Source organism: Scyliorhinus canicula, chromosome 16 (genome assembly GCF_902713615.1).
Source record: "Scyliorhinus canicula chromosome 16, sScyCan1.1, whole genome shotgun sequence".
Taxonomy (NCBI): Eukaryota; Metazoa; Chordata; class Chondrichthyes; order Carcharhiniformes; family Scyliorhinidae; genus Scyliorhinus; species Scyliorhinus canicula.
The window spans coordinates 535,349-548,506 of record NC_052161.1 but is presented as its reverse complement, the minus strand read 5'-3'; the positions used below and the strand labels follow the sequence as shown (position 1 = coordinate 548,506).

At 47.1% G+C, this 13,158-nt stretch overlaps 1 protein-coding gene across 1 annotated transcript in view; it reads left to right on the top strand.

The window, feature by feature from the left end:
• The window catches only part of LOC119979657 (neuromedin-U receptor 1-like), a 47,060-nt gene that overhangs the window by 11,355 nt on the left and 22,547 nt on the right, over window positions 1-13,158 (top strand). Inside the window, exon 5 of the mRNA XM_038822185.1 lies at window positions 6,789-6,887. Coding sequence (XP_038678113.1) covers window positions 6,789-6,887 — 99 coding nt within the window. The remainder of the gene's footprint in view (window positions 1-6,788; window positions 6,888-13,158) is intronic.

Sequence of the window (13,158 nt, the reverse complement as noted above, 5' to 3'; positions counted from 1 at the left end):
GCTAGGTAGAAAATTAGCAAGTGGAACCTCAAAGGTCTTCTCCTTATTGCAGCCCATTTGGGACATGGATGACTTGCTTCCACGCTAAAAATTAATTTTCACGTGACTGAACAACCTGCAGTCTCTGTCACAGGTGAGCAGGCGGTGGTTGAGGAGCAGGTGAGTTTGATGCCCCAATTGCCACATGCTCCTTTCATTGTCAACGACATCTCACTCAGGCCAATATCCTGAGCATTGACCACGCTCGATCAGCTATGCTGGGTGGAGACATCATCCTCATGCCTGACACGAGTGCCCAAAACAAGTGCTCTACTTGGAGCTTCGACACGGCCATCGATCCCCAGGAGAAGAGAGGAAATACTTCATGGACACTCGCACAGCCTTCTTGAAAAGTGCAACATCCCTGGCTCAGGAACACCTGAAGCAAAAGAAAAGCATCCGGGAAGGAGCTCCTTCCTCGCTTCCCTGTAACTATCAAGCGCCCCAACTGAAACTTCACGCTTCATCTTGAACAAAGGGACCACATTTGCTATCCTCCAGTCCTCTGGCACTAAGCCAAAGGCTCAGCAATCTCTTCCCTGGCTTCCCAGATATTCCTAGGATAAATCCCATCAGGCCGCGGGGACTTATCTATTTTCACCTTGTCCAGAATTGCCAACACTTCTTCCCTACGCACCTCAATGCCATCTATTCTAATAGCCTGGGTCTCAGCATTCTCCTCCACAACATTATCTTTTTCCTGAGTGAATACTGACGAAAAGTATTCATTTAGTATCTCGCTTATCTCCTCTGCCTCCACACACAACTTCCCACCACTGTCCTTGACTGGCCCTACTCTTACCCTAGTCATTCTTTTGTTCCTGACATACCTATAGAAAGCTTTTGGGTTTTCCTTGATCCTACCTGCCAAAGACTTCTCATGTCCCCTCCTTGCTCGTCTTAGCTCTCTCTTTAGATCCTTCCTCGCTTCCCTGTAACTATCAAGCGCCCCAACTGAAACTTCACGCTTCATCTTCACATAGGCCTCCTTTTTCCTCTTAAGAAGAGATTCCACTTCTTTGGTAAACCACGGTTCCCTCGCTCGACCCCTTCCTCCCTGCCTGACTGGTACGTACTGATCAAGAACACGCAATAGCTGTTCCTTGAACAAGCTCCACATATCCAGTGTGCCCAACCCTTGCAGCCTACTTCTCCAACCTACACTTCCTAAGTCATGTCTAATGGCATCATAATTGCTCTTCCCCCAGCTATAACTCTTGCCCTGCGGGGTATACTTATCCCTTTCCATCACTAACGTAAAGGTCACCGAATTGTGGTCACTGTTTCCAAAGTGTTCACCTACCTCCAGATCTAACACCTGGCCTGGTTCATTACCCAAAACCAAATCCAATGTGGCCTCGCCTCTTGTTGGCCTGTCAACATATTGTGTCAGGAAACCCTCCTGCACACATTGTACAAAGAACGACCCATCTAATGTACTCGAACTATATCTTTTCCAGTCAATATTTGGAAAGTTAAAGTCTCCCATAACAACTACCCTGTTACTTTCGCTCTTTTCCAGAATCATCTTCGCCATCCTTTCCTCTACATCCCTAGAACTATTAGGTGGCCTATAGAAAACTCCCAACAGGGTGACCTCTCCTTTCCTGTTTCTAACCTCAGCCCATATTACCTCAGAAGAAGAGTCCCCATCTAGCATCCTTTCCGCCACCGTAATACTGTCCTTAACAAGCAGCGCCACACCTCCCCCTCTTTTGCCCCCTTCTCTGACCTTACTAAAACACCTAAACCCCGGAACCTGCAACAACCATTCCTGTCCCTGCTCTATCCATGTCTCTGAAATGGCCACAACATCGAAGTCCCAGGTACCAACCCATGCTGCCAGTTCCCCTACCTTATTTCGTATACTCCTGGCATTGAAGTAGACACACTTCAAACCACCTACCTGAACACTGGCACCCTCCTGCGAAGTCAAATCTGTGCTCCTGACCTCTATACTCTCAATCTCCTGTACCCCAAAACTACAATCCAGGTTCCCATGCCCCTGCTGAATTAGTTTAAACCCCCCCAAAGAGCACTAACAAATCTCCCCCCCAGGATATCACCCATTAACTTTTATTTCTTTTTCTCTCACAAATTCCCAAAAGTCTGATCTGTTTCTACTTCAGGATTGATGTGGAGATGCCGGCGTTGGACAGGGGAGAGCACAGTAACATAAGAACATAAGAACTAGGAGCAGGAGTAGGCCATCTGGCCCTCGAGCCTGCTCCGCCATTCAATTAGATCATGGCTGATCTTTTGTGGACTCAGCTCACAATACCAGGTTAAATCACTAGCTTTCGGAGCACTGCTCCTTCACCTGAGGGAGGTGAAACAAACCTGTTGGACTTTAACCTGGTGTTGTAAGACTTCTTACTGTACTTCAGGATTGTAAGATTTTGTTTGTCAGCTTCAGCACTAGTGCATGGGCATTGGGAATAGCATCACAGTATCATAATCACTAGATTTTATATAAAGGGATATGGGGGGAGGGAGGGGGGAGGCGGGATCAGGGTATTGAACCTGATGATCAGCCATGATCCTAATGAATGGCAGAGCAGGTTCGAAGGGCTGAATGGCCTCTGCTTCTGTTTTCTATGTTTCTATGAAATAAGGTTGTTCAGATTTCCTGTGGCCACTGAAACCTTTGTAGCAGGTTTCTCAAATTACACAAAATACATTTTCCATTCGTTCCTCACTGAATGTAGGCATTAGATAAATACTTGTCAAATGAAAACCTGGGGTTGAATCTGAATCATCATCAGATTTTCCTGTTACCCTCTGTGTGATCTAAGATTTCCTTCAAGATAATTTTCCCACTTCTTTTTCTCCCCAGATTTCAACATTTTCCATTTCAAATTTTATTTCTTTCCTTTCTCTTTGAGACTCAAATTGAAGTTTTCATATTTCCCTCTCCTTCTAAAATTCAAGCTGCTTCATTCGTAATCAGAGCCTAACCACGGTTGGCACGGTGGCACAGTGGTTAGCACTGCTCCTCACAGCTCCAGATCCCTAGTTCTGTCTGTGTGGAGTCTGCACGTTCTCCCAGTGTCTACGTGGGTTTCCTCCGGGTGCTCCAATTTCCTCCCACAGTCCAAAGAGGTGCAGGTTGGGTGGATTGGCCATGATAAATTGCCCTTAGTGTCCAAAACGGCTAGGTGGGGTTACTGGGTTATGGGGATAAGGTGGAAGCCTGGACTTATGTAGGGTGCTCTTTCCAAGGGCCAGTGCAGACTCGATGGGCTGAATGGCCTCCTTCTGCACTGTTGATTCTAAGATTCAAACTCTATCTGGATTATTCTCAAGGGTCAAGTGTTAAAAGCCAACAGTTTAGTGTCTACTTTTAAATCTATTTCTAACTTATCTGGCAGAGCCTTCAAATTAGTCTTTCTTTACTGCCGCAAAGCATTGACAAGCGTATTTGCTCTTTCAAGCAACACTTCAGTGATAGATATAGATATAGCAATGTTAACTTTGAATGAATGTAGCAAAAGCACCTGTGAAATATTGTTCATTTAAACTCTTCTGAGTATCAGCAAACTTGTTTTCAATCTCTGGAGTCATATCCTGCAGGAGCTCCCAAATCCCCATAGAGACCAATAACTTCAAAAAGATATCTTGCCATTGTTTACAAGTGTGAGCATCTTGCACCTTCTTCCCAGTAAATCAACCTTGGCCACCATCCCTTTGCCCCCATGGATCCTGGAATTCCCTCCCCAACAGCACTGTGGTTGCACCTACACCACATGGGCTGCAGCAGTTCAAGAAGGCAGCTCACCACCACCTTGTCAAGGGCAAATAATAATAATCTTTGTTAGTGTTACATAAACACTGCAATGAAGTTACTGTGAAAATCTCCTGGTCGCCACAGTCCGGCGCCTGTTCGGGTACACAGAGGGAGAATTCAGAATGTCCAATGCACCTAATACGTCTTTTGGGGATTGTGGGAGAGAACTGGAGATCTCGGAGGAAATGCATGCAGACACGGGGAGAACATGCAGACTTCGCATAGACAGTGACCCAAGCCGGGAATCAAACCTGGGAGCCTGGTGTTGTGAAACAACAGTTCTAACCACTATGTTACCATGCCACCCGATACGGATGGGCAATAAATGCTGGTCTAGCCAGCGATGCCCAACCCCTTAAATGAATTTTTAAAAAACACATAGACTTGTTGACTTACAGAATTCAAAGCAGGTCACATGACCCCCTTCATTGCTCCAGTTTACCTGGAATTGAAGAGACTCAATAGGGGATTTTGAGAGGGCAGCACGGTGGCCTAGTGGTTAGCACAACCGCCTCATGGCGCTGAGGTCCCAGGTTCGATCCCTGCTCTGGGTCACTGTCCGTGTGGAGTTTGCACGTTCTCCCCGTGTCTGCGTGGGTTTCGCCCCCACAACCCAAAAATGTGCAGAGTAGGTGGATTGGCCACGCTAAATTGCCCCTTAATTGGAAAAAATAATTGGGTACTCTAAATTTTAAAAAAAAGGAGATTTTGAGGATGTGAAGAGACACATTAATGAAGGTCGGGCAGTGGATGTGGTGTATATAGATTTCAGTAAGGCAGTTGATAAGGTTCCCCATGGTAGGCTCATTCAGAAAGTTAGGGGGCATGGGATACAGGGAAATTTGGCTGTCTGGATACAGAATTGGCTGGCCGAAAGAAGACAGCGAGTGGTAGTGGATGGAAAGTATTCCGCCTGGAGGTCGGTGACCAGTGGTGTCCTGCAAGGATCTGTTCTGGGACCTCTGCTCTTTGTGGTTTTTATAAATGACTCGGATGAGGAAGTGGAAGGGTGTGTTAGTAAGTTTGCCGATGACACAAAGGTTGGGAGAGTTGTAGATAGTGTTGAGGGCCATTGCAGGTTACATCAGGACATTGACAGGATGCAGAGCTGGGCTGAGAGGTGGCAGATGGAGTTCAACCTTGATAAATGTGAAGTGATTCATTTTGGAATGTCGAATTTGAATGCTGAATACAGGGTTAAAGGCCGGATTCTTGGAAGTGTGGAGGAACTGAGATCTTGGGGTCCACGTACATAGATCCCTCAAAGTTGCCACCCAGGTTGATAGCGTTGTTTAGAAGGCATATGGTGTGTTGGCTTTCATTAACAGGGGGGTTGAGTTTACGAGCCACGAGGTTTTGCTGCAGCTTTATAAAACCCTAGTTAGACCACACTTGGATTATTGTGTGCAGTTCTGGTCGCCTCAGACGTTTTTTGGAGAGGGTGCAGAGGAGATTTACCAGGTTGCTGCCTCGACTGGAGGGCATGTCTTATGAAGAAAGGTTGAGGGATTTTCTCACTGGAGCGAAGAAGGAAGAGAGGTGACTTGATAGAGGTGTACAAGGTGCTGAGAGGCATGGATAAAATGGATAGCCAGAGATTTTTCCCCAGAGCGGAAACCCCCAGGGGCTGGTTTAGCTCACTGAGCTAAATCGCTGGCTTTTAAAGCAGACCAAGCAGGCCAGCAGCATGGTTTGATCCCCGAACAGACGCCGGAATGTGGCGACTAGGGGCTTTTCACAGTAGCTTCATTGAAGCCTACTCGTGACAATAAGCGATTTTCATTTTCATTTCATTTCAAATGGCTGTCATGAGGGGACATAATTTTAAGGTGATTGGAGGAAGGTATAGGGGAGATGTCAGAGGTTCTTTACACAGAGAGTGGTGGGTGTATGGAATGCACTGCCAGCAGAGGTGGTGGAGTCAGAGTCATTAGGGACATTTAAGCAACTCTTGGACAGGCACATGGACTGCAGTAAATTGAAGGGGTGTAGGTTCGGTTAATCTTAGATTAGGATAAATAGTCGGCATAACATCATGGGCTGAAGGGCCTGTGCTGTACTGTTCTATGGTCTAAAACATAACAATCTTATAAACCACATTCAGAATATGCTCCGAGTAACAGAGTCCTAGACATCTAAATGAAATATATATTTCTAACTCTACATTGTGTCGCGATGTCATTGAAATAATTCAGTGGGTAAATGTCCCACCTAGTGTTACTGAACCAAGTGATAGGTTCAGCGCTGGGTGTGGGCAGTAAGACAAACACTATACCTGGCCTCACCCAGGATTCCTGATCACTATCTATTGTGGGTCATCCAACGAGAGCAGGTTTTTGATTCACTATGCTGTGATAGAATCTGCCGACACTGCCTGCCCGGTTCTCAGTGAGGGTGATGCATCATCCATGGAACTGTAATTCCAGTGAAAACTTCAGCCTTTGGAAGAGGAAGATGGAAAACATTTCTATTAGTGCGAGGAACTGAGTCATGCGTGCAAATTCAAAGTTGGATTTTGACAGTTTGTCCTTAATGTTTAATTGGATCAGTTGGGTTATTGACATACACAAGGATGCACCATTCAAGGTTGTTCAACTAAGCTACTGACAAATTCACAAGGGAAAGTTTCTGTATATCCAATGTAAAGGGCACATTCTCACCAGGTGATACAGCCCTCTAATGTCATACTGCATTGACTGTAAAGCATATTTAAATATTCTGAGATTGTGAAAACTCATGGCACCATCTCCTTCCTCCTAAGCTTGTGTCCTGGGAAGATTGTTTCCTCTCTGATATGTCACAGGAGACTGATTGCTTTGTGTTTAATGTGTGCATGCTTACTCACTATCAATAAAATACCAGATTGGTTAAGAATGCTTGGTCTTACTTTTTAAATTGTTTTTTGGATGTGGGCATCGCTCGGAAAGCTACCATTTTTTGACAATCCTTGGTTTCTCTGCAGTGATGGTTCACAGCCTCATCATCGCAGTTATTTCTACAATTGCAATAGTTTGGGATTTCTGTCTCAAATCCAGTGACGATGAAGGTTTACCTTATCAACGTATGTCCAAGTGGGGATTGTGTGTGACTTGGAGGTGATGGATTTCCCTCAATATTCCTTCTCTTTTTCTCAATGGTAGCAGAGGTCAGAGGGGAAAAAGGTACTGTTGAAGTAACTTTAGTGATCAGCTGGATTAGATCTTGCACATACTGCAGCTGCAGTGAGCTGGTGGTGACATGGGCAGAGATGGGATTTTGTTAGTAAATTTGGTTTTGGACTGCAGAGTAATATGGACGATAGCGAATCCCCGGTAAAGAAGTATGAATTTAAGTTGTCAATTTGCTATTGATCATATTGTATTGCTGTCAAGAACAATGTCAATCCCACTATGTTTAGTAGCGGGAACAGCAGTTGGGTGAGCTACCCTGTGCTAGATGGCTTTGAGCTTCTCGTTAAGGCTCCATCTATTGATCATGTGGTTAGTATCACATTACATATCTGACATGAACCTTGTAAGACAATGGAGAGCTTCTGAGGAGTCAGGAGGTGAACCATTTCCTCCATCTCTGTTCTAATTTGTTGATATGATGCGGTTATGAAAAATCAGCAATGGTGATCCACTGAAAGTTGAGGGAGCGAGGCTAGACTTTCTCTTGTTGAAGATGGTCATTACCTGGCACTTAGATGGTGTGAATGATGCCTGAGTGTTACCAGCCCACACCAAATTGTCTTGTAGCTTGCCAAGAGCACCTTTATCATTGGAGGTGTTCACAGTGGATGTGAACACAATGTAATTATCAGCAAGCACACAGACTGCTAATCTAAAAAAATATATTAATGAAGTAACTGAAGATGGATGGGTTGAGAGAATTTCACTTAGTAACTCCTGCATTAATATCCTTTGGCCAAAATTCCTGGCCTTGAACAACCACAATCGTCTCTTTTTGTATCATGTAACCCCAGCCGTTGGGGAGTTTTGCCTTTGACCACCAATGACTTTAGTTTTTCGAGGGGCTCTCTGAAGACACACTTGATCGAATGCTGCCTTGATGTTGATAGCAGCTCTCAGCTCTCTTCTGGCACTCAGTTCTTGCATTTCTGTCTGTTGCTGAGTCCATCATTTTTGTTATGATTTTAGGGATGCTGATAGTGCAGTAATAGTGTGCAAGGGACAGTACAGTGAGGGGGATTGACACTGTTCTCGGTAGCAAAGAGTGAGAGTCCAGAGGCATTGCAAATAATTACTGCTTTAACACCCACCTGAGCAATACACCTGCTGGCTCAGACAGAGGAAGCAGCGCCTGCCAATTCCTGGAAAGAGAAAACCAATCAGCTGTGTTTAAATTCCCTCAGCTCTTTGAGCTGAAAGCCATTCATTCATTTATCTGTGGTATTTATGTTACTAGGCTGTGATTGACAGCTTCCATAGAAACACAGCAGTCAGCATTGCTCCATTAATCTCCCTTTATGTTTGAGTGATTTTGAAGTGGACAGCTGGAAATTGACAGTACTTAACTCTGTTTGATGTGGTCCAGGAGCTGTCAATCAAAGCTTGATGTTTATAAACATTGCCATTAGAGCAGTTCAGAGTTACTCAAAAATGGTGGCGAGCGGGATTCCCTAGGGAAGCCCTTGCAATCCTTTCCAGGCATACATTTGCATGACAGGATTTGGAATTGCTTCCTCATGGGAGTATATATGAGGTTCAATTCAGCTCCGGCAGGAGAGCATAACACTGGATTCGCTGTTTTGGAGGCTAAGTGCCAATGCCGGCGTGGGAACTGTGGCGTTTTACGACAGACAAATCGGCGGAACGGAGAATCCCACCGTTGGAGAATTCACCCCCTGATTCTGGAAAACCAATTCTTTCCTCTGTATCTCACAGCTGTTCAAGCTTCTGTGAGAGCTGCTAAAAACCGTAACTCAACACATTAACGGGTCACTATTTACATTTCTCTCCCTTCTCAATTCCCATCCCCAGGGCAACCTGAACTCACATGGGCACTTACCTGAACTGAGGTGTTTACCAGGAATCACTGTCCTCCTTTCAGAACTAGAGGGACAATTTAAAATTGTCTGTTAAAGTTCAGTGGTCAAGATAATATGCAAATTGACTGCTACATTTTTCTGCAAACAACAATGGTCTCACTTTAAAGTAACTTGAATATTGCTGAAAACAGATATCGGTGAAGATTTTCATCTTGCTATCATCAGGACAAGAATAATAATTATAAAGGGAACGGCAATTTATACTTCATGAGAAGATTAGTCGGTAAGCAGACTCTGATCAGTAGAGGCGTTGCCATGGTGAATGGACCAGTTAATTGACCAGGCTGACAATCAGCTGCCAAGCTTGGTTTAAATTTAAACCAAACAAGTTGACTCTAATTGGTTAAGACCTTATATTGACAAATGCACGAAGCATGGCTGTCACCGATTTTGTTTAGCTGAAACAGGCACAATGTGTACACATGTTCTTTGTGTTTACAAAGAACATGATCTTGTGTATTAAAAATGTAGCTTCTAGCTCACCCAACAATGACTATGAGACCAATTTTGCTTGTTGTAAAAACCCATGTGATTCACTAATGCCCATTAGGGAAGGGAATCTGCTGTCCTTACCTGGTTGTGGTGGTATGATTAGCATAGCTGCCTGCCATTGGTGCAGAACACCGGCTTACCATTGGCCCTGGTCGGTCATGTGCCTCTCGACCGGTTGGTTGAGACCAGTCATGTGACGGCTCCCCGATTGGTCGAGAGGCGGAGTTAACCCCGCCTCCAGGGTGGGGTATAAATACCCAGTACTCCCGGCGGTCGTCCTTCTACTGTAATCGACCGCAGGGCTAACATCTAGTATATTAAAGCCATACTTTTGTTCAGCAACTCGTCTCGCGTTCAATTGATGGTACATCACTGGTCTGGCCTACATGTGACTCCAGACTCACAGCAATGGGGTTGGCTCCTAACTGCCCTTTGAAGTGGCCTTATAGGCCATTCACATTAAGGGCAACTAGGGATGGGCAATAAGTGCTGGCCCAGCCAGCGACGTCCCCCCAACCCCCATCCCCGCATGTAACCCACCGTGCACCACCTGTCAACACCATGCTGCCCGTCATGACCGGGTGCTCTGCACATGCAAGCTAGGATCCCCTGTGCTGCCATGTCCAAGTTTCCCGCACTGCTCATTATCTCTTCTCCCAGGAGAAGGTGATCCACAACTGAGAAAAGCGGAGGGGACCCACAGGACAAGTGGCCCCTCACCGTCACAGAGCAGAGGGCGTTGAGTTGGTCGGTGGGGATGGAGAGCAGGAAGAAGTGGAGGTCAGCACCAGAGATCCAAGTGAGCCCGCAATAAATAGCAATGACCCTACGGCACGTATGCCCCCCCCTCCCCACAGCCCCCAGCCCTCGCCACCTCCACCTGCGGGCTAAACATGCATCTTGTCTTTTGTCGTGCAGGATCATCTGGTGAGGCAATGGGTCCATCTGGACTTCCCCTGCCCCCAGCCATAAGCCAGTGACACCCCGGACCACATGTCCACGGATGACACCGACTTCTCGTCACTGCTGTCTGCGCCACCCTCCACCATCCCAGAGACACTCACCTCGGTTGGGCATGTCAGTGAAGAGGCTCCTGGGACACGACCTGACACGCACCACATGTGCGGCGGTTCATCAGGTGGAGGTAGGAACACCTGAGGACGTGGATGGTCGGAGGACTAGCTGCTGACCAGACAGGTTTTGGGCTTCTGAAAAGGGGAGCTCCATCAATGTCAGAACCAGGGACTACATGAGGGGGTGTCAGCAACCATCCTGCACCTGAAGGAGTCCCACCACCTGCAGGGGCAGGATGCTGGCACCCAGGCCAACACAGCATGGGTGGCATCCGGCGTGGAGGCCTTGGGTGCTATGGTATCGGTCATGGGTAAAGATGCCCAAGACCTGAGGCACTGTGCGTGGGCAGAGACTGAGGCACAGGACTGGGCCGCCATGTATGAGGCCACATTAACATTGCAGTGCTGCTCCAGAGCTTGGCCCAATTACAATGGCCAAGACTGCGTGCGTGGAGAGTGTTGGCCGTGCACTGGCTGACCTCACTGAGATACTGAGGGACCTGGCCACACACTGAGGGTCCTGGCCAGATACTGAGGGATGTGGCCCAATCCCTGTTCTCCATGGCCGTGAGCATGGAAGTCCTTGCTCCCGCAGACAGACCACTCTTTCAGACAGACAGCTCCCTCAGAGAGACAACTCCGTCTGACAGCACTCCTCAGTGTGTACAGCAGAGTATAGAGTGTAGCACTCCTCAATGTGTACAGCAGTGTCAACTTTTCTGATGTTCTCATGACTTTGAATCACAATGTTTGACTCGGAAGTCTGTATGCTCCCTGTGAGCCCAGGCCGACATTTACTGAGCCCAGAATGTGGTTCTGTCTGAGACTAATTATTTCCAGAGGTCCTTTCCCAAAAATGTGTCTCGAGAATGTTGCGGCCACCCACCCCTAGTGTGTCCCATCTCACTCTGTCCACCAGACAACATCCTGCAATAAAGTAAATATGTCAATAGTGGTTGTGCCGAGCGATGGAAATTGGGCGTACAGGAGTTCTGGTCTGACAGATGTGCTTTGCTTTATCTGTTGTTTCAGCGCACTAATTGTAATTTGAACAGCGATTGGCAAATAAAGGTGATAGATTTTCTTTCAAGACAGGATTGATTGTAAAATATTGAACACAAGCTCATCACAGCCCCCTGAGTCCATTGTTGCTGAGTTAGGCATTTGGGGAGCTTCCCAATGTTTTTCATACCTGGAGTGAGTAACCAGAGGGATAATTGACAAGAAGAGAAATTCCTCAACTCTGGAAGGTGATGGTGTGAAAGCCTTGGTGTAAAAAGATACAGGTCCTGCGCTTATATTTCCCATACACAGATATAGGGAGCGGGATTCTCAGCTTCTGTGACTGTTGGTACAGAATTCATGGAGTTCCACGGTGCACCTGGACTGATTCTGCTATCATTGAGGGGCTAGCACCGGCGCCACGGGGAACACAATTGATTCCAATGAGAAACGGTGCCGGATTGACAATTGACACTCAGGAGGCTGACAAGCTGCAGCCATATACACACTTCACTCCCCACCCATACCATCCCAGCCAACAAAATGGCAGCATGATGCACGGCCGCAATCTTCACAGATGCCGAGCTGGAGATCCTCCTGGATGCTGTGGAGGAGAGGTGGATGACTCTGTACCCTGGCCCGGGAAGGAGGCTGCCAGCCATCACCATTCGCCGGGCCTGGGCCAGGTGGCAGAGTAGAAGGTAACACCATCAGCACCATGGGTAACACCATCCGGACTGGCCAGCAGTGCCGCAAAAAACTGCACAACCTCCTAGGGCGGCCAGGGAGAATTGGCAGCACAGTGCCCCTGGCACCAACCCTCGTCCCACACACCCATAACCGTACCCACCCCACCCCACTCCTTCCCCCCCCCCCCCATCCGGTAGGCAGATGAAAGCCACCCTGCACCACATGTCTGCACCCATAACGTCCGCCATAGCTGGGTGCCCTAGCCACTGAAGCCATTAGCTATTCACCCCCCGGTCTGCGTGCGTCGGACTGTCTAACACTCTCATTATGTGACCCCTCCCCTAGGAGAAGGCCACCCATAACCGTAGGAACGGGAGAAGATTGGAAGGGACTGCTGGACCAGCAGCCCCTCACTGGGGCAGAGCAGAGGGCCCTGGATGTGGTCGGTGGCCTGGAGAAAAGGGAGGTTCTGGGGTGAAGTTCGGCTGTAGGCGGAGAGAGACTCTGCAGCAGGATTAGAAACAGAGGGCAGAAGAAAAAAACCTGCACTGTGGAGGTCCAGTTTGAATACACATCGATTGCAGAGCCAAAGGACCTAGAGGGCATGAGGTCAAAATCAAATACTTGGTCAGAAGAGCATCAAAATGTTTCTAATCTTTTAAAAGTCAGAACAATCCGTTTCTGAAAGCACCAAGGCCAGCCCGGGTTCCCGGGTCAGGACCTGAACAAGTGGCGTCTGAGCTCACTCTGAGAAGAAACGAAAAACTTTTTAATTCATTGGAAGAATTGCAAAGAAAGTACTTCAAAGACCAGAAAAGGTCAGGAGCCAGCACTTTAGCGATCTTAAAGCTCCACACTGAAACGGAGAACACTGCAGCCAGTCAGTCCAAGCAGCCACTTGTGAGAATGGATGTCATTTAAAAAATATTTTTGGAGAATATTGTGTTCTCTGTAAAGAAGGCTGTGTGTGTGTGTGTGTGTGTGTGTGTGTGTGTGTAAATGATTGAATTAAGCTGGGGAAAAAT